General features: G+C 44.3%; 1 protein-coding gene across 1 annotated transcript in view; it reads right to left on the reverse strand.

The window, feature by feature from the left end:
• ACMSD (aminocarboxymuconate semialdehyde decarboxylase) overlaps positions 1 to 26,849 on the reverse strand; it is a 729,028-nt gene that overhangs the window by 282,964 nt on the left and 419,215 nt on the right. The window contains exon 6 of the mRNA XM_086957308.1: positions 9,823 to 9,916. Coding sequence (XP_086813434.1) covers positions 9,823 to 9,916 — 94 coding nt within the window. The remainder of the gene's footprint in view (positions 1 to 9,822; positions 9,917 to 26,849) is intronic.

Raw genomic sequence — 26,849 nt, forward strand, 5'->3', positions numbered from 1 at the left:
TAGGTATAATGGTTTTGTCCCATGAAAACTGGGATGGATTGTAGCCTCATCCTGAGACTGGCCAGATGAGACCACATTACATCCACACTGAATACTGTACACTGGGTAAAGATAAACAACAGCAGTTCAAAACTCTGGTCAGATCTAGAGTTGGCGGACGGACCATTGTTCCTCTGTCATGGTGGGATTGATGGTTAACCATCTGCCATATTTAGGGTGTGGGCCGACAGAAGCCATCCATCATTAAGGGAGCAGGACTGCCGGCTTCAGTCCTCCAATGTCAGCAGGGCCGAACTGGCTGGAGCGGGCATCAGGCGTTTCCCCAGGAGGCTGGAAGGGTGGGGGCCAGTTTAGGAGTGGTGGGGCCGATTTTGCACCAGTGCTGCAATATCGGCCCCCAGTAACAAAAGCGGCAGTGCTGGGGGTCGCTTTAGGTAGGCAGCAGTGCTTCACACTTCCACCCTCGCCCAGCACCGCCCTCCCCCTTGTTCTGGGACCCAGTCCGATAAAATTGCCAGGGCAGATTTGTGTTCTCAATCCGACCCTGAACGTCAGTTCCCCCGTCTCCCTTCAACAGACAGCCATTTGTAAACATTAGTAGGACATTTGTCTGACATATTTAAAGTTGTCCTGTGTAAGATTGAGACAGAGGGACCCTTCTGATGGAGGACAGCAATGGTGGATGGGGTTTGCAATGGCTAATGTGTCCGCCAACACACACCTGCTCTAAATCAACTCATTACCCAACACCTAGGCAGGCACTACAAGGATCAACACCAGGGACTGCACAGTAAACAGTTTACTGCAGGTGACCATTGAATAAAACTAAAACTGTAATTGTTCCCTTTGAGCCAGAACTGGCTAGTGGGTAAGACAGTGGCAGCTGGTAAATCTTCCTATTTCTTTTAGTTAAAAGTGGTGGAAGAAGAGGAATTCATTACAACATAACTTGTATTTGGAAAACACACGTTCACCAAAGGGTACCTTGGCACTGAATAGCAGATGTTTATTGCTACCTAACTCAATGGTACTCATTTTATCGACCTCAGAAGGATGAAAGGCTGAGAGGAGCCACCCGGGATTTGAACCTGTGACCATGTGATTGAATACAAGCCCTACAGGGGACGTATTAGCCCACTAAGCTTAATGACTGCAATGGATTTTGCCCTTTTGTCAATCGAGTCATTGTGTTACTAAAATACATGCTGGCACATACATCAAGCTCCTCGTTTGCGATTACCAAATAGCGATTTTTAAGGAATCACTATTTGGTAATTGCAAATGCCTATGCCTATAGAAATCGCAATAAATTTTGCAATTTGTTAGCATGAGCTAATAGTGATTCAGAAATTGCAAATCACTATTAGCTAATGTGACTCCATTCATTCCTATAGGCCCATAGGAATGATTGTGAATGCATTCGCAAATTGCGATTACCTAATTGGTAATCGCAAATTGCACATGCAAAGCCAAGGGTGCCGGGGGGGCCTAAGGCCCCCCTTAAGCACCCAAAAAAAGATGCAAGTGTGCACATGTGCAGAACACACATGCACTATGGGCATGTGTGTCCTACATGCCACTTTGAAAATGCATTTTTGTGTATTTTTCAAAGCATGCCCAAATTACCATCAACTTGAATTTGATGATAATTAGCGTTTGCATTTAGGAAAGGCTACATGCATAGGCATTACGGAATCACAAATTGCGATTGCGTAAATGCAATTGCAATTTAGGTAATCGCAAAAAATTGCGATTACCTAAATTGCGAATGGAAAAAGGTTCATGCATCGGAAAAGGCCTTTTTCCATTCGCAAACGGGTTGATTCTGCGAATCGCCCCGTTTGCGACCTGAAAAATGAGTGATGCATGTGCCCCATGGATTTTTAACAGAATTCTGCCATTCATTGCAGTCAAGAATATTTAGGCCCTTATTCTGAGTTTCAAAAATCTGGCACAAATGTCCGTTGCATTAAATGTTTGGTATTAGGCCAGTACAAGTTGTATTTATTTGAACATCTGATATCACCCAAGAGAATTTTTTTTTTTCCAATTCTGACTTATCAGTACTGGGGGAAATGTATATTTATAACATGTGGTAAAATAACAGCCCCACTTGTACTTGTGAGCTTCAGAATATGTAGTTAAAATTGTCCCTAGATAAGATAAAAGCGTGCAGTCATGGTTGAACAGGTTACCAGTGGCGATTTGCCAATGGCGGGCAGAATGAGGCCCTTCGTTTTTTTTTTTTGTTTATTCTTTTGTTATTGCATTTTTTAAAACTAAATCGTATTAAGCATACTATTGCATACTGACTATTACATATTCAGCAACATTGTGCATTATTGGTCACGAAGGATACAGTTTTAAATGATTTTAGCAAAGCAGAATAGACGCTTTTGTATGTAAGACATAAACAAACATTAATATTTAACATAGCGGAATGAGGCAATCGTTTATTGTTTTTTTGTTAAGAGAAGGAGTCAGACATCAATAAGACACTTGGGAGGCTTTTGTCAGGTTGGCACCACGCACCACTTTTCGAGGCTGCAAGTGTCTTCAAAAATCCAAAGTAACGCAAAGCAGGGCAAATCGCTGCGCTGCGTTACTCTGCCCTAGGAAGGTGTTCCATGGGCGCAGCGGTTAGTTTTTCCAAGCAACTTCCATGAATTTTGACGCATCCCCAGATTTACAAGAACTTGTACAGCTGAGGACGTGTTAAAAATGTACACCTTCCCAAGGGAGGAATAACGAGGAGAAATAACTCTATTTCTCCTTGTTTCTTCCTCTTTCTTTATGTGTTGCAGAATGCAGCACACATAGAACGGGGAATATGCTTCCCAGGATTGGTTTTGTTCCCCTTCCTGCACAAAAACAATCGTACATGCAACTCATAAAAGAGATCATTTGGGGCCAGATGTACGACCCTACCAATATGCGAGTTGCAAATTGCATCATTTTGTGACTTGCAATTTTGGATTCGCAAATAGGAATGTTTAAGAGTGTCTCAGACACTGTTTGCGATTCCTAATGGAGTCGCAAATTGCCTGTCTCATTAATATTCATGAGGCAGATGCAATTTGCGACCCCTTTAGGAATGGCTAGCAGACCACCATGTCTGTGACAGCATTTTAAATAAAGCTGTTTTTTTTAAAAATGCAGTCCGTTTTCCTTAAAGGAAAACGGCATGCATTTAAAAAAAAGAAAAATGAAACGTAACTATTTCATTTTTTTTGGAGTAGGCAGGGGTCCTTGGGACCACTGCCAGCTCTTAAAAAATATTTTGAATGCCAGTCACAAAGGGGAAGGGGTCCCTTTGGGACCCCTTCCCGTTTGCGAGTGGCTTACCACCTACTTGAAGTAGGTGGTAAACTGCAAGTGTTTGCGACCACAATTGAGGTTGCAAAACAATAGTACATACCATAGGAACCCGATATTAGGAAGGGATGCCCTTGCCATGCCCCTTCCCAAAAGCGAGTCGCAAACCCTATTTTGCGTGTCGGTAATGTGTTACTGACTCGCAAAATAGGGTTTGTACATGGGCCACACCTATTTTGCGCTCACAAACAGGCAGATATCCTGTTTGCAACTGCAAAAAACAGTCATACATCTGGCCCATAGTGTGTAGACACCAGCTGTTTTCCAGACACTTAGGATGATATGTATCCAGGGAAGTGCATACCTTATAAGTGTCTGTAGTTGAATACCAAGCATATATGGAACGTCCTTAAAAGTAAGACTCAAAGCCCTTTGATAGCACCAATGTGACATATGCAGTAGTTGTGAGTTAGAAGGGGATACCTTAATCAACCTGGATAAAATACATATTATCTGAATCAGTCGGTAGGCTGCCTTCATCGTGGCTGTGTCCTCTAATTGACTTAAAACCAGCCAACAGCACACCCTCTGTAATTGAGCTGCCAGGCAATAATGTTCGAAGTGCGGGGCTCCCAAATCACCATCATCTGTTGGAAGCTTCAACTTCACCAGGGCCACTCTATGGCCTCCACTGTGCCAAATCAATCCACCTAACATGGTGCCTAAGGTGCGAAAGAAGTTCACTGAGAGAGATAAGGGGAGATTACTAAAATAATTTAGTAGCCGAGGCAGGACCACCATTTTGAAAAGAGCAATACAGCCTGAAACTAATAGTGGAAATGTCGACCAGAAAGCAATCTGACTGTGGAGTGCTGTTACCACCTTGGTGACGTTGCCGTCTAGTAAATCATGTTCATTAGGGCAGATGTTTTATTCACAAATAGCGAAACATGTCTCCCTGCTATTGCAGCAGCCCATTTACTGGTCATCTGCACCTCCTGTGTATGAGGAAAAAGAGGAAACAGGCATGATTTATGCCAATTTGCTTTGAGACTAGAAATGCTGGTTAATTATTTAAGGGTTGATGGAATAGTGCCAGGTATTTCAGTCACGTTTCTCATATACACCAACATATTATCAGTGAATAAGGACACTGAGTGAATGTAGTCTCCCAACAGGATGGCCCATTCCAACCACTCACTCTGCAACTTCATAGAGGAAGAGCAATTAGGAGGGGAGAGAGTGGACATTCCTGTCTGGTTCCCAGCAGAATTAAGATTGGGTCTGATATGATTTTCCACATCTTAACTCTTGTCGATGGTACTGCTTAAAGAAATTTAAAGAATGAGGCCCTTTTTGTTATAGGAGACCACATTTATTTCTGTAATGATTACTTCAATGTCTTTTAGTAGGGTCTCCCAAAACAATAAATGCCAAAGTTTCAGTGGGTAAAGAACACAATGGTACGTCAGATTATGGAACTGGGCAAATGTTAGATTAAGACATGGAAACATCATCACTGCTTTAAGTTCAATAGAACAGGTTATTTGTATATAGGGAGCAGATCCAAAGTGCCTCTACCAGAGCATAAAAAGGTACACCAGAGCTGGGAAGGCTATGATTAGTATATAGAGAAGATGTGCCACTAGAGGGTACAGACATTCCAAAAGAAACTTAAAGAAAAAGAGATACACTTCTGTAGTCCATTTCTAATAGGAAGCCGTTCTCCCAATGCCATTGCTCTTTTTATTTTCAAAATCCATTCTATGCATAATGGGGCCTCCTTAGGTCTCCATTTCTGTGCTGTAATGGATATCTCATTCTTCTCCCCAGTCTGGGTGCCTAGCTATCTGCAGAGAACATATATGCAAGGATCCAATCTATTCCCATGTCACCCTTGTCCCTCATCTAGCTAAATGCTGACTTCAGAGCAGTCCCTTAACAACTGCTTTCCACTTCAACCAGCCAACATAAATTTCAGACATAATGGTGAGATTAACTGAGACAGATTGTTGATTATTTCTAGGGTAAGCTACAACTGGTGTAAAGAGTAATACTGTATTTGTCGAAAATGAAAACAAAGTGAGAGATGAATTTGCATGTTGATGCTCTCCCATTCTTCTTCCAGAAACTGATCTCCCAAATCCAGACTCCAAAATTGTTAGACTCTTTCAAGAAGGGAGTCTCTATAGCCTTCAATCTGCCCTACACCCTTGCAATCAATCTTTTGCTCAGTGAGCAGTGATAGACTTTTTTTCCTTTACTTATCTTTTCTGAATTTTATAAACTAAGGGCCAGATGTATCAAGCCTTTTGGCATTCGCAAACGGATTGATTCTCAGAATTGGGCCGTTTGCGAATGGTACTAACCTTTTGGGATGTATCATACCAAAAGGCATTCGCAAAATAGGGAATCGCAATTTTTGCGATTACCTATTTCGCGAATGCAGATAGGTAATCGCAATTTACGATTCCATAAATGCAATGCAGGAAGCATTTAAAAATTGCGACCTTGCTTTAAGGAATCGCAAATTACCCCCAACTTCAAGTTGGTGGTAATTTGCAAATCCTTTGAAAAATGCACCAAATAGCATTTTTCCTAGTGCCATGTGGCGCATACACATACCCCTAGGGCATGTGTGTGCGCCACATGTGCACACGTGAGATTATTGGGGGTGCATCATGGGTGGCCTCTAGCCCTCTTGAAGCTCTGATTTGCATTCGCAATTTGCGATTACCAATTTAGTAATCGCAAATTGCGAATGCCTTCCAAGTCATTCTTATTGGCCTCTAGGCCCATAGGAATGAATGGGAAGGTATTCCCTAATAGCGAATCGCAAATGGCGATTCGCTGTTAAGGAATATGTAGGAATTGTTATTCATTTTGCGAAACCTACATACATTGCATTTTGTGATTCTATAATAGAGAATCTGTAAAATTCGCTATAATAGAATCGCAAAATGCAATGTTGATACAGTTGGCCCATAGCTCCTAAGCTAGAATTGTAAATGCTTCATTGGCATTGAAAATCAAACTTTGGTTAGATTTCCTTGAATCGTTGGGGCCCTTCAAAATCTGATCTAAGTCTCACAGGTCTCTTCTCTTCCACTGAGGCACGGCTGAGGTAGTAATCTTCCAGAAGCCTATGGTTTTACCACAGTGCAAGGCATTTTTTCTCGTTAATTCTCAGGGCTCTTTTTAGCCATATTGAGTAACCCAGTGTCAGGTAGGCCCCTTATAGTGCAGAGATGGAGGACAGTGTGTCGTCAACCTCGGTCAACATTGAGTACTCTGGATATATAAGGCCTGAGAAGACTGAGGTGGCGTGTACCAACATACGCCAATCCGGGACAAGTAGAAGAAAGACCTTTATGTGGATAATGTCATCTCTGTCAATCAGAAGGTTCAGAGGCAATTTTGGTGAGAGAGCAGGAGTGCCAGGAAGATAAAGAAGTATGGGAGTATAATATTAAGCATGTCTTTTCGTGCCAGGGAATACCAATACCTACCCCATATGAATTCTAAAGTATGGTGTTCTTTGGTCTAGGTGCCTAAAGCCGATCTGGTGGAAAACTCAGATAAACAAAGAGCCAGCAGCAAATTGACAACACATTAGGAACTAAGTAGACAAAAAAGGCACAACTAAGGACAATTCCCTGAAAGCAGAGAGAAAGAGCCCCTGGAAAAGAATAGCTGTTTCAAAAGGCACTGTAAGAAGGGGTTGAGGCATATTTATAAAACCTTTAATCAGTACACCTGGAGACACACTTGATTATATGAAATGCACTTGATGGCCTCCATGATGGACAGGGTAAACTTGCATTCTTAATAATAGGACAGACATTATAGATAGAACAAATGGCATCACCAGAGAGTGGGGATAATTTTACTTGTGCTCAGCTTGCCCCAAAAGATTTGGTGCATGGTGGAGCATAGAGGCACAGGTGAGTGTAATGTAGTCAGGACCCCTGAGCATATGTGTGAGTAAATATGAGAGAGGGATCTCATAGGGGCACAGACAGCAATGCACGTATTAGCTTCCGGCGAATCACCTCTCAAACTTCCCTTTCTGCGACAGGCGAGCAAATCTTAGTGGGCATGTAGTCAATCTCACCTGGTGGCTCAGAGGTTTTTATTCGCGCAACATTTAGGGCCAGATGTAGGACACCAAATACCGATCGGTAACGGACGATTTCGGCCGTTACCGACCGGTATTTGGTGTTTGACATGTAGGGGGCCTAAATTGTACAGAATCGGTAAAATACCGAATCGGTAAATTTACCGAATCAGTAAAATACCGAATCGGTAAATTTAACGATTCCGTAAATCAAGATGTAGGTGGCACTTAAAACAGTGCCACAGGCCCTTAAGAATTCGTTATTTACCACCAAATACTATTTGGTGGTAAATAACGAATTCCTGTGTACATGCACATCTGTGCATGTACACCTGTGCCATGTGGCACACATACATGCCCTAAGGCCCTAAGGGCATGTATGTGTGTCACATGGCACACAAGCCAGAATCAGGGGTGCAACAGGGTGTCAAAGTGACACCGTGTCCCCCTGACAATTCGGTAATTTTACCGATTCAGTATTTACCGATTCGGTAATTGGCATTGATTCCGATGGGCCTCAAGGCCCATAGGAATCAATGGCAATTACCGAATCGGTAAATACCGATTGTGTAATTACCGAATCATTTCGATTCGGTAAAAATTACCGAATAATTACCTACATCTTATTTACCGAATCTAAAATACCGAATCGGTAAAATTCTGTATTTTAGAGTCAGTAAATAAGATTTACCTACATCTGGCCCCAAGTCTGTCTTTTTCCAGTAGAGAGATGTAGTATCACAGGAACATGACTCCTAGACAAAGTTATCGAAGGTCTTGGAATTTGATTCTTCTGCATTATCTAGGATTTTAGAATTTGCAGACAACATTATGAAAACCATAATCTCCAGACAATATGTGCAAAAGAATAGTGTAACACTGTATACCAATCTCTGCAGTGTATGGGGCAGGGCTACAAAGTAATTGTACTTTAAATCAAAAAGCCCCATCCATTCTCCAATGTAACACCAAAGTTTTTCCTTGCTCCCCTTAGTCTTGTGCATGCTGAAACAAATGATGTTATCATCCCATTCTTTTTTTTAAAGATGGCTGAATGTAGCATGGAAGTGTCTCAAACTAAAATAAATATTGAGTGAATGTCACAATTTTAATAATATGTTTAAGTCCTGTAGCCAACAAGAAAAGGAAATAGAGAGCAACCTTTTCAGGTGCCGCACTCTGTTGGGGTATTGCCCACCAGCTTCCCATTGAGAGTGAGTTGAGCACTGGTACAGAAATGGGTACCAGTCTGTAACTGGAAAGGAAAAGTAATGGGCTTTAAAAGCATTCCTGTATATTACCAATGCACTAAGTTGATAGCCTTTTCGGCGTCAAGAAAGCACACCTCCATAAAGTGCTGAAGAATCTCAGTTATAATCCCCAAAATGTAACGAATATTTAAAGCTAGAGACACGCTTGGTAAATAGCACAAATATTGCTCTTCGAAGTAGTTGAGCTATTCTTTTTTATGCATGTTTTTGTTACAATTCATGAGTCAGAAATGCACTTCTACACACAGGTGACACCTTATATTACAAATGTGAAATTAGTTCATATTGTATGATTCCCTTTCATAATATACAGGGAACTACCAAAGCGAGTCACAAAACCATTTGTACACAAAGTTCAAATTAGTTGCACAAATGGAATGATTTGCAAGTGGAAATTCAAGTTTGGCTTTCTGAAATTGTGAATTTACACCTGTAAGTTGAATTAGTACTATGCATAACTGCATCTATTTACGGCATTTTTACTTGGAAGTAAATCTTCTCTCATGGGTGGGTAGTGGCCACTCCACGTTGTGCGTCTGGGGGTACTCACAATTTTTGTCATGGCTTTTACCTATCCTGAACATGGCTTGACATATGGACCTACGAGGAAAGGGAGTAAATGCCTACCCATAGGGAGAACAAAGGGGACACCCTCAAGACTGGTGAGCAGGTGAAAAGGGTTTATCTTTAGAAAAAATGATTTCCCTGTAGAGAAAATAAAAAAAGTTTGCAAATGAGAATGCACATTTTCAAAGCAATTCCACACACATAAATAAAAATATGCTTTGCTGAAGTAATCCTAGTGTTTTTGAATATTCCCAAAATATCTACATTTACTCTTAATGTTGATTTAAATCAAAGGAAATACATTTATATTGATTATTGTGAATCTGGACCACAGTTGTTATTTCCTATAAGAAAGATACAGAATTGTATACTTGAATTGCAGACACGTCTTTCCTTGCCTGCTCTGCATTGGCAGTTGTAACAAGCAGTGTTTGAATACGGATTTGTTGAGGGAGAAAGATGCATTCTGTCACAAATACAACAGTACCACCTAGATGTGCTTTTAAAATCTCAAATAATAGTTTTAAATAATTTTGAGAAGTGTGCACTAACCTACTAGCCATGGAAGCCAATATTTAGACATCCTTCCTTCCATTTGCATGTCCCAGGGGTGCACAAAGATAGAACAATTCAACTCTTCTGCAGCCTAAAAAAAAACAATGCAAAAAATGAAGAGTCATTTCCAGCAGAACCATCAGCAAAGCTGTTTCTGAAATCTATTATGTTTTAACAGGTAACATGTCTTTTGACACAGGCTTCAATAATATTATATAAAAACGAAACAGACAGTTGAAGATGGGAAAGCTTCAGTGACAGCACATAAACCCCCAATCTGCCACCAAAGAACAAACCAATATACTGCATAAAAGACATACAGCCTGATTCATCAATCTCCCGTTTTGCGAGGCCCTAATAGCGAATTATAGCGATTCACTATTAAGGACTCGCAAAACGGGATTCATGTAGGATTAGCAAAATTTATTGCGATTCCTACTGATTCCTTATTTGCGATTAGCAAATTGCTAATCGCAAATAAGGAAAAACTCCCCATTCATTCCTATGGGCCAAAAGGCCCATAGGAATGAATGGGGAGTATTCCTTATTTGCGATTAGCAATTTGCTAATCGCAAATAAGATTGCGATTTGAAGGGTGCCAGGGGTGTCCAAAGGACACCCTGTAGCACCCCTCAAATGCACATTTGAACAGGTGTTGCGCACACACATGTCCAGAGGACATGTGTGTGTGTAACATGCAAAAGAAAAAAATGCACTAAAGTGCTTTTTACTCTTTTTTCGCAATTTACCACGAAGTCAGATTTCGTGGTAAATTGCGACCAAATATTGCGAATTCGCAATTTCAAAATGGGTGATGAATTGGATTTAAGGAATCTCTATTAGAGATTCCTTAAATCCAATTCCTCGCAAATATGCGATTTCGGTAATAGCGAATTTTGCATTTGGGATGATGAATCCCAAATGCAAAAATCGCACTCGCAAACGGCCAGATTCTCAGAATCTGGCCATTTGCGAGCGCAATTCATGTTGATGAATATGGCTGTAAGAGTCAGATTTTTAGTTTTGTGGACAGTGTACCTCTCAGTCAAGACATCTCATTTAGAGGTGAGCGGAACATGAATTTTGACTCGAATCTACCATCGCGCTAGCGCTTGGCAGCAAGGAAGGCTGCTACAAGCGTGTCCCTGCATTTCTGCATGAAAAATTGCTTTTAGATCGTTTTTAAAATACTTTAAATTACTGTTGCATAGTGTAAAGATTTACTTGCTGTGTGCTGTGTGCTGTGCTCGCTCACTCCCCGGTCCACCGCAGCTTCTAGCGCTGTTTGATGTGGAGGGAGGCAAGCAGCACTACTTCCTGGTTGCTCCATTGGAGGCGGCCATACTTGGTGGGTTGACGCGCTAGTCTCCCACTCCGCCCTGATTACTAAAGGGCTGGCCTGAAGCGCGCTCGTAATTGACTCGAATCTACCATCGCGCTAGCGCTTGGCAGCAAGGAAGGCTGCTACAAGCGTGTCCCTGCATTTCTGCATGAAAAATTGCTTTTAGATCGTTTTTAAAATACTTTAAATTACTGTTGCATAGTGTAAAGATTTACTTGCTGTGTGCTGTGTGCTGTGCTCGCTCACTCCCCGGTCCACCGCAGCTTCTAGCGCTGTTTGATGTGGAGGGAGGCAAGCAGCACTACTTCCTGGTTGCTCCATTGGAGGCGGCCATACTTGGTGGGTTGACGCGCTAGTCTCCCACTCCGCCCTGATTACTAAAGGGCTGGCCTGAAGCGCGCTCGTAATTGACTCGAATCTACCATCGCGCTAGCGCTTGGCAGCAAGGAAGGCTGCTACAAGCGTGTCCCTGCATTTCTGCATGAAAAATTGCTTTTAGATCGTTTTTAAAATACTTTAAATTACTGTTGCATAGTGTAAAGATTTACTTGCTGTGTGCTGTGTGCTGTGCTCGCTCACTCCCCGGTCCACCGCAGCTTCTAGCGCTGTTTGATGTGGAGGGAGGCAAGCAGCACTACTTCCTGGTTGCTCCATTGGAGGCGGCCATACTTGGTGGGTTGACGCGCTAGTCTCCCACTCCGCCCTGATTACTAAAGGGCTGGCCTGAAGCGCGCTCGTAATTGACTCGAATCTACCATCGCGCTAGCGCTTGGCAGCAAGGAAGGCTGCTACAAGCGTGTCCCTGCATTTCTGCATGAAAAATTGCTTTTAGATCGTTTTTAAAATACTTTAAATTACTGTTGCATAGTGTAAAGATTTACTTGCTGTGTGCTGTGTGCTGTGCTCGCTCACTCCCCGGTCCACCGCAGCTTCTAGCGCTGTTTGATGTGGAGGGAGGCAAGCAGCACTACTTCCTGGTTGCTCCATTGGAGGCGGCCATACTTGGTGGGTTGACGCGCTAGTCTCCCACTCCGCCCTGATTACTAAAGGGCTGGCCTGAAGCGCGCTCGTAATTGACTCAAATCTACCATCGCGCTAGCGCTTGGCAGCAAGGAAGGCTGCTACAAGCGTGTCCCTGCATTTCTGCATGAAAAATTGCTTTTAGATCGTTTTTAAAATACTTTAAATTACTGTTGCATAGTGTAAAGATTTACTTGCTGTGTGCTGTGTGCTGTGCTCGCTCACTCCCCGGTCCACCGCAGCTTCTAGCGCTGTTTGATGTGGAGGGAGGCAAGCAGCACTACTTCCTGGTTGCTCCATTGGAGGCGGCCATACTTGGTGGGTTGACGCGCTAGTCTCCCACTCCGCCTAACCTACTTAGTCCCTCGCTCATTCGCGCAGCGGTGACGCGCAGCGGTAGCGCCACTGACGCGCCGGAGAGGCGCCAGAGAGAAGCCAGTCTGCGCCAGTCCGCGTCCAGACGCTTCCTGCTACCTGCGGTAAGACCTGCCCATCATGGCTGGGGCTGTACCCATGATGGTGTATGACAGTTCCACACTCCATGCCCTACGTAACGCCACTAGCCCGGCTTGTGATCACCTGGCTCTGCTTGCTCTTTCAGAGTTTATTTGTAAAAACTGTAATTGGACGCCCTCAATTTGCGTCAACCGACGCCCATTTCCCGTTCAGGAGTGGAGAATGTTCCTACTAAACTGTAGGTCTTTTAATAAGCACCAAATCGAATTACGTTTACTGATTGAGGAGCTTAATCCTCACGCCCTTTTCCTAACAGAAACCTGGCTTCAGGCAGACAACGATCCGGCCATTGTTGGAGCCATCCCTCCAGGATTCACTCTTAAGAGACTGGACCGCCAAACGGGGAGAGGCGGTGGACTGGCTATTGTCTATCGGGACAATTACAAGTGCCGTACCACCCCTTTCATGTCATCGACCTGCGAAAGCCTTCAATTTTCGCTAGAACTCTCCTCTACTACCACCTTCTCTGGCATTCTCATCTATCGCCCTCCCGGCGCCCTCACTGATTTTATTACTAAGATCACCGAGTTGGCTGCCAGTGTCATTTTATCTTCACCTAATCTTACCCTGCTGGGGGACCTCAACCTGCACTTTGATGATCCTCTCGACAATGCTGCTAACTCACTCCGTGCCAATCTTCAAGCTTTGGACCTCTATCAAAAGGGTTTCCATGTCACGCACAATAGAGGCCATCTTCTCGACACGGTCTTTAGTAATATTAATGACATCACAGTGGAGACCCCTATCCCTCTACCTTGGACGGACCATTTTGTGATACCTTTCATCTGGCGCACTAACACCCTCCCCTCTGCCTATTGTCTTGCCAAACACCAAGCTAGGAAATGGTCCTCTCTCTCCCTCCCTGCATGGGAAGCTGCTTTGGCCAGAGACCCTCCGGGGAAGGTGACGCATGCCAACATAGCAGCCAACAATTTTGACGGCTGGATCACCTCTACACTTGATTTGGTCCTTCCTGTTCAAAATAATAATCTCATAAAAAAACCAAAACCAGCCCCATGGTATACCCCCGCACTTAGGAGTATGAAATTAGCCTGCCGCAAGCTGGAGAGAGCTTGGAGACAGGACTATTCCCAAACTAAGAAGGATGAATATAGAGCCAATATTAGGCTATACAAACAGGAGCTAAAAGTAGCTCAAACCTCCTTCTACGATAGCAGAATTCAAGCAGCAGCTAATGCCCCTAGGGAAATTTTTAAAATTGTGAAATCTCTTGTCTCCCCCCCAGTTGAATGTCCCGAAATTGAGGGCGCTCAAAACCGCTGCAATGATCTGGCTAACTTCTTTTCTCAGAAGATTCTTACAATCTACTCCTCATTTGAGGACTCTAATAACGAGCTGGAACCCTCTACTCCCCCAACCTTTGATGCCTTGGCCTCTTGTAGGCTAGACACTATTCCTCCCTTGGACGCCCCAGCACTGGATAAATTGACTGTTAAAGTCACCTCTGGCTCTCCCAATGATCCAGCACCCCCAAACACTCTCAAACTGGCGATGGATGTGATCCGCCCTATTATACTGGATGTCCTTAACACCTCTATCTCCTCCAACTCCGTTCCCCCGACATGGAAGTGCGCAATGGTTAGAGCGCTGCTAAAAAAGCCCAATCTCGACCAAAGTAATTTAGCAAACTACCGTCCCATCTCCTTGCTCCCCTGGTTGAGCAAACTGCTTGAGAGGCACGTAAACAACATCCTAACGAACTATCTGGAGTCAAACAGTCTCCTGCGTGCCTCTCAGACAGGGTTCCGTCCGCGACATGGGACGGAAACTGCGCTTCTAGCGGTTACGGAAGAAGCAAGAGCTGTGCTGGACCGGGGTGGGAAGGTCGCCATTATTTTACTGGACCTGAGTGCCGCGTTCGACACGGTGAACCATGTCACGTTGTTGCAACGACTAGCGGACATGGGCGTGTCGGGCGCGGCCCTGGAATGGCTGACGTCTTTCTTGACCGACCGGTTCTTCCAGGTCTTTGAGGGTGAGGCAGTATCATCTAAACATTCTCTCAGGTGTGGGGTTCCTCAGGGCTCCTCCCTGAGCCCCACCCTGTTTAATGTTTACATGGAGCCTCTAGACAGGATAGTCCAACCCTTCGGTGTGCGTATTGTCACCTACGCGGACGATACCCAACTGGTGGTCTCTTTAGACCACGCGGAGGGTTCGTCCCACACCTTAGGTCCCTGTCTAGAGGCGGTCGCCAGATGGATGCATTCCTCCTGTTTAAAGCTCAATGGAGAGAAAACAGATGTCATTCTGTTGGGAAATTCTCCCCCCTCTGTTTTTACATCCATCTGGCCACCATGTCTGGGTGAACCCCCGACTCCCAAGCCCCAGATAAAGAGCCTGGGGATCTGGCTTGACCCAGCCTTGAATTTTTCAGTACAAGCCACTAAGATTGCAGCCACCTGTTTTGGGTTGATGAGGATGCTGCGGAAGGTGCTCCCTCTGCTCCCTTTTCAGGCCAGGAGGATTCTTGTCCAGGCCCTGATACTGTCGCGCCTGGACTATGGGAACTCTCTTTTTTTGGGAGCCCCTTCCTTTGTCATCCAAAAGCTCCAAGTCACCCAAAACAGTGCGGCCCGCCTCCTCTACAATCTTCCTCGCCGACAGTCAGCTAGGGATGCCTTAAGAGAGCTCCATTGGCTCCCTATTGCGGCGAGAGTGCAATTTAAATCTATGTGTATTTTACACAAGGCCTTCCATCACACTGGTCCCGCAATCTTGCAGACTTTGGCCACCCCCTACCTGCCTGGGCGTTCTCTCCGTTCTGGCTCCCTTCAGCTGGCCACCTCCGTCAGAGTCAAGAAGGCTCGATGGGGTGGTCGCTCCTTTTCACATAACGCGGCCAGGCTCTGGAACGCCCTTCCCCCATCTCTTCGGGAAATCACTAATCATCTTGCTTTTAGGAAAATCCTCAAAACACACCTGTATGCAAAAGCACACTGATCTGCCCTGCGCATGCGAAAATAAAGATTAAGTCATGAGCGCTACGAGGCCTCCGGGTAGATAGCGCTATACAAGTGTAATTTAATAATAATAATAATAATAATAATAACATAAGCTTTCTGTAGGCCAAGTCCCCATTGAGCATGTCCATGGAAAGAGTATTCCAATGGCCCAGCGGAGTAGGTGCTGTAAGAGGAAAGCATCACACTGCTCACTCTATTTAGAGCTGATCTATCCATTACCACTAGGAATTCTGTCAGTCAGAGAAATAAAAAGAAGCAATTATGACCTCATGAGGTTTTTTTAACCAGAAACAAATCCCTGCGTTGGGAGTTTGATTCTGAAAAACAAAAAAAGTTTAAAGTTTGGCGAACGGCCGTCAAAACCAACGATAGTCATCCACATTACATTTTGGGGCATATTTACAAACCTCTATCGCCACCACAACGTCACTTTCAGAGAAAACCTGGTCTTAAACAGGCAAAACGAGGAGATGCTGTTTCCATGTGTGGTGCCTTGCAGCCTGATTCATCAAGCTGAATTGCGCTCGCAAAGGGCCAGATTGTGAGAATCTGGCCCTTTGCGAGTACGATTTTTGCATTTGGGATTCATCATCCCAAATGCAAAAATCGGTAATAGCGAATTCACAAATTTGCGAGGAATTACATTTAAGGAATCTCTATTTGAGATTCCTTAAATGCAATTCATCATCCATTTTCAAATTGCGAAATCGCAATTTCGGGCCGCTATTTACCGCGAGGTCAAACCTCGTGGTAAATAGCGAAAACTCAGAAAAATGCTTTTAAAAGCATTTTTCGGAGTTGCATGTTGCACACACACATGTCCTTTGGACATGTGTGTGCGCAACACCTGTTTAAATTAGCATTTAAGGGGTGCTACAGGGTGTCCTCTGGACACCCCTGGCACCCTTTAAATCGCTATCTTATTTGCGATTAGCTAATTGCTAATCGCAACTAAGGAATACTCCCCATGCATTCCTATGGGCCTTTTGGCCCATAGGAATGAATGGGGAGTTATTCCTTATTTGCGATTAGCAATTTGCTAATCGCAAATAAGGAATCTGTAGGAATCGCAAAAACTTTTGCTATTCTTACATGAATCCCGTTTTGCGAGTCTGGAATAGCGATTCCTTATGATTCGCTATTTCAGACTCGCAAAACCTCCCTATGATGAATCAGGCTGATTGTCCCCCTTCCTGCACATAAACAATCATTTTTAAGAAATGCTGTTTTGCAACTTCTATGTGTGCTGCATTAAGTAGCAAAACAGCATTTAAAGATTGTTTATGTGCAGGAAGGGGGACCATCATGCACATAAACAATCTTCCCGCCAACACAGACACCTTTGCACTATGGTGCAAGGGGCCCTGCGTTGGCTCTAGGCAGTTGAGCTCTGCTCCAGCACCGGGGGAAATGCAGGGGTGAAATACATTCTTGTGAATACAACACATCTCTGCGTTTTCAGAATGGATTAGCGTGGTGTTAGCAATGTTTGTTTAATGCCACACTTCTCCATTCTGTTGTAAATATGCCCCTTTGTACCTTGAAGGACACTGCAGTGTTGGCGATTCCTTTCAAGGTACAGAGATGACTGCTGGTTATCTCTGAATCTGAGCACCATCGAGATTGTGGACATAATTTCCGCAAAATTATGGGGCATATTTACAAGCCCCTATCGCCACCACAACATCACTTTTAGAGACGTTGGGATAGCGATAGGAACTTTGCCTTTTTTACAAGGCAGCGATAAGCCTTGTGCAGCACACATAGGTGCCCCTTCCTGCACATAAACAATCATTTGAAACTTCTATGAAGTTGCAAAGCAGCATTTCAAGATTGTTTATGTGCAGGAAGGTGGATCTTCCAGCACATAAACAATCTTCCCCTTAACACAGGCACCCTTGCACCAGGTGCAAGGGTGCCTGCATTGGCGCTAGGCAGATAAAGTTATCACCAGTGCATGGGGAAATGCAGATCTGCACCTTATTCTTGCGTTTCTAAAGTGACAGAGCGCGTTGTTAGCCTTCTAGGCTTAACAACACGCTCCACCACTTTCTTTGTGATGATCATGAAATAACTAATTTAAAGTTGTGCATGAATGGATAAAATGGGTAGTTCCCTGAATACCATACATTTTCCATCATGAAACTGTATCGGTGATGCAGTAAAATCACTACATGGTAATTCCAGCTCTTATTGCAGGCGTTGCAGCATTTCTATTGGGTGCAACAACAGATTGAGGCCACAAGTAGCTTGAAAATACTCCTTTGTGTGTCATTATAGTGAATCTGGACCACAGTTGTTATTTCCTATCCACAATGATAATAGTTTTGGCCAGGTACAGTATTGCTTTGAAAAACCTATTTGAAAATATGTCAGGTCACCACCAAAAAACTACAATATTACCATGAAAATAAATTAGAGTGCAATATATGTCCCATTTATTTGAGCAAATCTTGATGCAGTTCTAAGAGATAGGGTCATAGCTGGTTCAGGATTACTTTTTGATTTTGTACATGGCACAAATAAACACGTCACTGCCAAGGTTTTTAGCATGCGAGTGCATACATTTTATACATTTTGCACATCCTCAGTTCTATTTCAAAAAATCTTTTTTTTTAAAATAAATTGAGCACATTAGGGCCTATTCTCAAACTACTACAATAGTGCACTCATGTACCACAAAATGTTATTCACAAACTGACGTGTGGAGAACTCTGTATCAACATCTCACATGTTTTCTATGCAGAATTCTCCACCCCAGTTGTGGAGGTCTCCGCGCATGCAAGTATATGTTTTAGTTGTAAATGTGGGATAAACCTGGGAGGGAGGCTGGACAACACCCATCCACTAAAAAGCAATTCTATTGCTATTCGCAGACTGCACTTCAAAAGTTACTAGGGCCAAAAAAGGCCCAAAACAGCCATAAATGTACTTGAGACCTGAAATGGTGTAATCCAATACTACGCATGGCCAGTCATTAATACTGGAACACACTCCCTTGTAAAATAATGAAGGCAGGGGCTTAAAATAACACACAATAGAAAGTAATGTTAAATAAAATTAACTATTGCAGTGCATGTGTGTGTGTATCTTGTGTGTTTGCAGCTATCTTTCTATCTCTCTCTCTCTCTCTCTCTCTCTCTCTCTCTCTCTCTCTATATATATATATATATATATATATATATATATATATATGAAAAGAAGAGTTGCCCCCACAAGAAGAAGCCACACACTTCGAGCTTGTTACCATTTAATTTGGAGATTGCGAGAGCCTGCTATCGGCGTTTCCAAACAAAGTATGAGTACCAGACGCGTTTCGAGCAAACACTGCTCTTGATCACTGGCATGTACTCCGGACAGCAGAAATGGAAGGCGCGCCACACCCCAAGGTTTTAATAGTCCCGCCCTAGTGGGCGTCTCCGCTGTTGCACCCTGGTAGGTGTAGTTCGGCTTTTAATCCAAACCCCAGTGGGCTCCGTCATGTCCATATGATCCCAAGTGGGGTGTTCAGAATGAAACTGACACAGGTTCCGCCAATATCACATCCCCAAAACGGACTCGATGTTCCATCAATGTCTAAATGTTCGTGACACTGCGGACCTGCTTTGGTAGGCAGTGGGGCTCCTTCACGGCTCGGGCCAGCCGTTAACATGAAAAGAAGAGTTGCCCCCACAAGAAGAAGCCACACACTTCGAGCTTGCTACCATTTAATTTGGAGATTGCGAGAGCCTGCCATCGGCGTTTCCAAACAAAGTATGAGTACCAGACGCGTTTCGAGCAAACACTGCTCTTGATCACTGGCATGTACTCCGGACAGCAGAAATGGAAGGCGCGGCACACCCCAAGGTTTTAATAGTCCCGCCCTAGTGGGCGTCTCCGCTGTTGCACCCTGGTAGGTGTAGTTCGCCTTTTAATCCAAACCCCAGTGGGCTCCGTCATGTCCATATGGGTTTGGATTAAAAGGCGAACTACACCTACCAGGGTGCAACAGCGGAGACGCCCACTAGGGCGGGACTATTAAAACCTTGGGGTGTGGCGCTCCTTCCATTTCTGCTGTCCGGAGTACATGCCAGTGATCAAGAGCAGTGTTTGCTCGAAACGCGTCTGGTACTCATACTTTGTTTGGAAACGCCGATGGCAGGCTCTCGCAATCTCCAAATTAAATGGTAACAAGCTCGAAGTGTGTGGCTTCTTCTTGTGGGGGCAACTCTTCTTTTCATATATATATATATATATATATATATATATATATATATATATATATATATATATATATATATATATATACATATACATACATATATATATATATATATATATATATATATATATATATATATATATATATATATATATATATATATATATATATATATATATATATTCACTGAAAAAAACATAGGTTATAGACCATATATAGTTAGGGATTAGCATTTACAAAACCTTAATTTACTCGCACAAAACCATAGAAATTCGCATATATAGTTAGTTGCAATAACTATATATCGCGCACCCGCAATCCACTGCTGATGATGTCACATATTACATCATTCATGACATGGTCAGTGACATCACTGATGACATCACTGATGACATCTCAAATGACATCACTGATGACATCACTGATGACAACATCCAGTGACTGTATGTTTCTGTAAAGTTAAAATATCTCTTACATATTGAAGAATGAGTGGATGTATAAGTGTCTGGATGAAGGATTTAGTAGGTGCATGACTGACTGTATGAGTGAGTGATTAAATGTGTCTCACTGAGTGCATGGGTTAGTGACTAAACTGTCTTAATTTGTGCATCATTATGTTTGTTGTTCTGTAAACTGCTGCATGTGTTGATCAGTAGCTATAGGAATAACTATATGGGTTATTGATTGGTTGCCCAAGTATTTGTATGGGAGACTGAGTGTGTGTGTGGGTGGCTGGGAGGTGTATGACTCTGTGCATAGATGTGTGAGCAGCTGATTCACTAGATGTATGGGTTCAAAAGTGCATGTGGAAACAGCTGTATGGGCGGTTGACTGTGTGCATGAGTGTATTGGTGAGTGAATGGATATCTCAGTGCTACATGTGAAAGTAAGTACATATGTAAAACACAGTACATGGGAGAGTTGACATATATAAATAACTGTGCATAAGAGCCAGTGAATGTGTGAGTGGCTGTATGGATCATTATGAACTTGTATAAGGGATTGTATAAGAGAGTTAGTATATGTTTGAATAAGTAAGGTGTGTATAACTGTATAGTTGGGGAAATGGAGGTGTGATTGATTCTTTGCATGACTGACTTGGTGTGTGAGTAACTCCATGGATGAGTGACAGTCTGTGAGTGTCTGTTTACACTGATTGTATCTAAGGTTATATTAGAGTCTGAAGAGGTTCATTGTATTATCACATAAATGATAACATCAGTGATGTGATCAGTAATGTCAAATGAGATGTCATCAGTGATGTCATCATGATTTCATCAGTGATGTCATTTGAGATGTCATCAGTGATGTCATTTGAGATGTCATCAGTGATGTCATCAGTGATGTCACTGACCATGTCATGAATGATGTAATATGTGACATCATCAGCAGTGGATTGCGGGTGCGCGATATATAGTTATTGCAACTAACTATATATGCGAATTTCTATGGTTTTGTGCGAGTAAATTAAGGTTTTGTAAATGCTAATCCCTAACTATATATGGTCTATAACCTATGGTTTTTTCAGTGAATTTTCAAGGTTTTGTAAATGCTAATTCCTAACTATATATGTTCTATAACCTATGGTTTTTTCAGTGAATTTCAATGGTTTTTTAATAGCAAATATCAAAAGCTGTCAAATGTCAAGTACGTGATAGGTAAAAACATTTTCGTGTTTATGCACGCTGATGTGCTTTGAACGCTGCCCCCCCTCCCCCCCCTCTTTTCTCTTAAGAGTACTCTCTCTTTGCAGATAGTGAAGGGTAGTTAACGCAGGCCTTTGCCCCCGTTGTAATCCGTCGTGCCTGCTTCTCTCTCCATTTGATTGATTGTTATCCAAGCATTTACTGTTTTAGAATTGGTTCTCTTTGGTTCATTCTCTATTTACAAACAAGCACAGAGTCGCAGTACTCTGTTTAGTCTTTGCAGATAGTGAAAAATCGTTTAAAAAAACAAAAGGAATCGAGCAAAATCAGTAGGCCACTAATGGGATCTCTTTTTGACCTCGCTAAAATAGAAACATTAACAACAACCCCTCATGAGAAATACGAAACTAGTGAGATGAACTGAGCTCCACACCATGATGGCTGCAAGACAGCTCGGCTCCGCCACCCACCCCACCCAAAATAACGACAAACCCTATGCAAATATTATAAATATATACAACACACCAGCAAAGTAACAGGGTAAAACATTTTATTAAATAACTATTTACATAACTATTTTATACTTTTTGTTGCCCGATCCGGCTAGCTCAATCGATCGAGCATGAGACTCATGCACTCTGATCTCCTTGGCCTCAGTCAAGCATCAATAGTAAGATTTTCATACATGAGTGTACGTTCATGGTTTTGGTCCCTGAGTTGCTTCGATGTCACTGCCTTGCACAAATGGCATAAGTCCTGAATGTTGGGTGCCATAGTTCAGAGTTCTGAGCAGCGCTTGTAACACTGTCTGAAGCTTATTTGCACCTGCTGCAGCTTCACTATTCTCAAAGTAAGTGGGGGCCGTTTGTGGACCTGACTGCATTTGAAAACAATGTGATGCAGTGCCTCCCTAAACCGCTTGAGGGAGGCCCCCGAGGGGCGGTGTGATGGCGCGGACTAGGGGGGGCGCTTGGCTCCGACCCCCTCCCCAAGTCTTGTTGCCCTGGTGTGGCCTGAGATCGCCCCCGACATAGGCGGCCGGCTCCCGGGGTCAAGCGGAACTTTTTGCCTTTTGGTGACTCTTCCATTCTGGACCTTGTCCCACAATCCGTTCGACCTGAAGACACGTCCTGCGGTGCCCTAGTCCGACCATCACATATTCCTGCGCCAGGAAACGGCGTGGGATGCACTAGAAGGGAGAGGCGGCGCGAACGAGCCTCCCCCACCTCCCCAGGTCGAGGTTTTTCAGGTACACCCCAGCGCTTTACGCAACCAGCTGAGTTGCGCCCGCTCTTGCGGCTACAGCGTCTCGCCCACCATCCACTTGAATTGCGCCCACTCTTGCAGTGCAGCGATAGGCGGCTGCCACAGGACTCTCAAAATGGCGGCCGGCTCTTCGGATTTAGGCCTGTCCCACTAAAATGGCCCTGGGACACCTTGGAACTCGGATGCTTGACTGCTAGGGCATGGACCCCATTCCCAAAAGCGTCCCCTCAGCCTTGAAGATTCTACAAAAGTCACCGGGGCCCCCGACTCCCGCAGACTTCCGGTGGTGAGCGACTGCCATGATTGCTCGCGGAATGGCCACGACGTAGCCACGGGGTGCTCTCATGCTGACGCCAGCTTCAATCTGAAACATTCAGAAACACTGTAGACTACCAATTCGATCAGTTGCGGTGGAGCCCCAACGTGACCCGGTAGAAAAGAACTTGCCCTCCCCTTTTTTGAGTGATGGTTCTTGTTGCCTGTCCCTTCTGTTGTCATTTTACAGAACTTTTTGGACTACTGAAAGGGGTTGTGTTCCGACCGCTGGTTGGTGGAGACATTTTGACTATATTCTGGACCTACGTTGTCGCGTAATGCGTCATATGACGCGTCGCGTTAGCGCACCCGGAAGTGCTCCGGTGCGCGAAGCGCAGCTTCCCGGAAGCGATCCAGAGCGCGGCGCGTAACGTAAGCATAACAGGTCATGTGACTTGTTAATAAAACTTTTCATTGGTTCATTTTACTTTTGTTATTCTAATGATGAAAGGCTTGGTCATATGACCTAAAAATAACGCTTTTCATTGCTTTCGAACATTTTTTTTCCCCAAATGATGAAAGCCCCACCTTTTTTTTTCTCACTCTGACTTGTAAAGCAAAGGACCCAGATGCATTTACAGTTTATCACTAACAATGTTCCAGGCTAATGTATTTTCCCGGGAAATTTACAACTGTCCTGCAAGTAAAATATTCCTTTTTCGAGAAAAAGGGCGTTTCTTCGTCCCATGAGGGAACCGTTGAGCAAAAGAGGCTCGGCCTGCTGTCTTAGTCGCTGATAGGCATGAATATCAGATTCTTATCGATCACTTTATGTTGCAGGAGTAGAAAACACAACAGCCCTTGACCATTTATCTTTACTGCGTTCCTGCGTATTATACCTTTTAACCGTCATGTAATTGGACTGCTTTATTTCACTTGCCTTTTACTGATTCGAAAACAGTGGCTATTATTCAAAACTTTACCAATGTAAGTACTACTACCATGTTTTGTTTTAAAAACCTTTATTGTGAAAATGTCAGTATACAAATACGGGCCTATAACCATGTGGGCCTGCCACGGAGCAAACTGGAATCGTATATGATGAGGGGACATTTACACTGTAGAAGAACGTAACGGGCGGGCCATTAGGTTGCAAGAACTAAGGTGTCTAACAGTTGCGGAATCGATGGACATACATTTTATAATTAAAATACGACAAGCCAGTTACAATAAAATTATCTAGATATACATTTGCGGGCAAGTACCATGGGTGACGTTAATTCGAACTTTCAATAGTACAGTAATCAATAACACATCAGAACTTAATATCAATAGGGATGTCGAAATGTTCAATCAATTCTCGTCCCCGCCCGCCATGTGCTTCAAAACTGCATACGTATCTCGTGATATCAAGGTTGGGCAACCAGTACACAACAAGGAGTTACGAGTCCCATTTATGCCGGCGCCATTTTGGGCGAGGCCGAGCAGGTCCAGGATATAGTCAAAATGTCTCCACCAACCATCGACAATGATGATGTTCATAAGCTCGATTGATTAGACTAACACTCCTCTCTCCACATGAAATTAATTTGCCGCAAGTTAAACATGTCATTTTCATTTGTCCAAAGTTCTTCTGAAGATTTAGAACCGTTTCCCTTGCCTCTGATGCTGTCACTACCACTTCATTGGTGGATGTACTGGCAGGTCGGGGGTTATCCACCAAATCTCGAATTTGGGCAGCACTATAATTAATCGGGTGCCACCTCTCCATATGACGATGCATGGTATAATTACCATAACTATATTTTTTTCGGTTCCTCTGGAGAGTACATCGTGGCAGATGAGGCAGGTAACGTACCGGGCATTTACCTTTTTTGCATGTGGAGGAAAGGTAAAAAATTCGAGCGTCCGAGTTCCAAGGTGTCCCAGGGCCATTTTAGTGGACCAGGCCCAAATCCAAAGAACAGGCCGCCATTTTGAGAGTCCTGTTGCAGCCGCCTATCGCTGTAGCAGCAAGAGCGGGCGAAACTCAGCTAGACGGCGCCCCACTGCAGATGAAGTGCCTCCACCTGGAGAGGCGGGAGAGGCTCATTTGCGCCGCCTCCCCCCCCGCAGCATTGTAGGATGGCCACACCAGTACGGCAACTTGCTGGACACCACCTCGGTGCCATCCAGATCTCGGCGCGTTGTGCTGCCTTCGGCCTACTGTAGCCGCAAGTGCGGACGCAACTCAGCTGGATAGCGAGTGAAACACCAAGGGGCGCCCCACTGCAGCCGAGGAGCCTCCATCTTGGGGGCGAGGCACCGCATCACATTGCTTTCCAATGCAGTCAGATCCTCAAACAGCCCCAACTTACTGACGCCACCTCACAGGCCAACAGGGCACCCCACGGCAACTTTCGGCGCAGCATTGTAGGATGGCCACACCAGTGCGGCAACTTGCTGGACACCACCTCGGTGCCATCCGGATCTCGGCGCATTGTGCTGCCTTCGGCCTATTCGCACATCGGTCCGCTACTGACGCCGCCTCACGGGCCAACGGATTTTTTTGGCTTTCTATAGCCCAAAGCCGCATAACAGGTCATGTGACTTGTTTTTAAAACTTTTCATTGGTTCATTTTACTTTTGGTTTCCTAATGATGGAAGGCTTGATCATATGACCTAAAAATAACACCCAAACGATGAAAGCCCCACCTTTCTTTTTCTCACTCGGCAATCCAAAAAGGTTCTGTTAGATGACAACAGAGGGTACAGGCAACAAGAACCATCACTCAAAAAAGGGGAGGGCAAGTTCTTCCCTACCGGGTCACGTTGGGGCTCCACCGGAACTCATCGAATTGATAGTCTACAGTGTTTCTGGATGTTTCAGACTGAACCTGGCGTCAGCATGAGAGCACCACCATCTCGTAGCTCCGTCGTGGCCATTCCGCAAGCAATCATGACAGCCGCTCCCCACCGGAAGTCTGCGGGAGTCGGGGGCCCCCAAGACTTTTGTAGAATCTTCAAGGCTGAGGGGACGCTTTCGAGAATGGGGCCCAAGCCCTAGCAGACAAGCGTCCGAGTTCCAAGGTGTCCCAGGGCCATTTTAGTGGACCAGGCCCAAATCCGAAGAGCCTGCCGCCATTTTGAGAGTCCTGTGGCAGCCGCCTATCGCTGCACCGCAAGAGTGGGCGCAACTCAGCTGAATGGCGGATTTTGGCACAGTGTACCAAAAGCGGGCGGAATGGCAACTGAAACGGTAAAGGGGGGCCCCACTACAGCAGACGAGCCTCCACCTGGGGAGGCTCGTTCACGCCGCCTCCGCCCCCCCCCTCCCCGGGGCGCCCCACGCCGTTTTTCGGAGCAGCATTGTAGGATACCAAAACCAGTGCGGCAACTTACTGGACATCACCTGGATGCCATCCACATCTCAGCGTGTTCTGCTGCCTTGGGACTATTCGCACAACAGACCGCTACTGACGAGGCCTCCCCCCCCCCTCCCCGGGGCGCCCCACGCCGTTTTTCGGAGCAGCATTGTAGGATACCAAAAACCAGTGCGGCACCCAGGTGACATCACCTGGGTGCCGTCCAGAACTCACCACGTTGTGCTGCCTTGGGACTATTCGCACAAAAGACAGCTACTGACCATTGTTGCTTCTTTTTTCAAATTTTTTTTTAAATGTGTTTACTGTTTTTGTTGCGTTGTATATATTTATAAGTTATTAAAGTTTTATAATCCTACTACTTTGTTGGAGTGCTATATATTTTTAATGTGACACATAATTGTAAAAGCTTTGATGTACAAAGAGGCA

The sequence above is a fragment of the Lissotriton vulgaris genome, chromosome 2_1 (genome assembly GCF_964263255.1).
Source record: "Lissotriton vulgaris chromosome 2_1, aLisVul1.2, whole genome shotgun sequence".
NCBI classification, from domain to species: Eukaryota; Metazoa; Chordata; class Amphibia; order Caudata; family Salamandridae; genus Lissotriton; species Lissotriton vulgaris.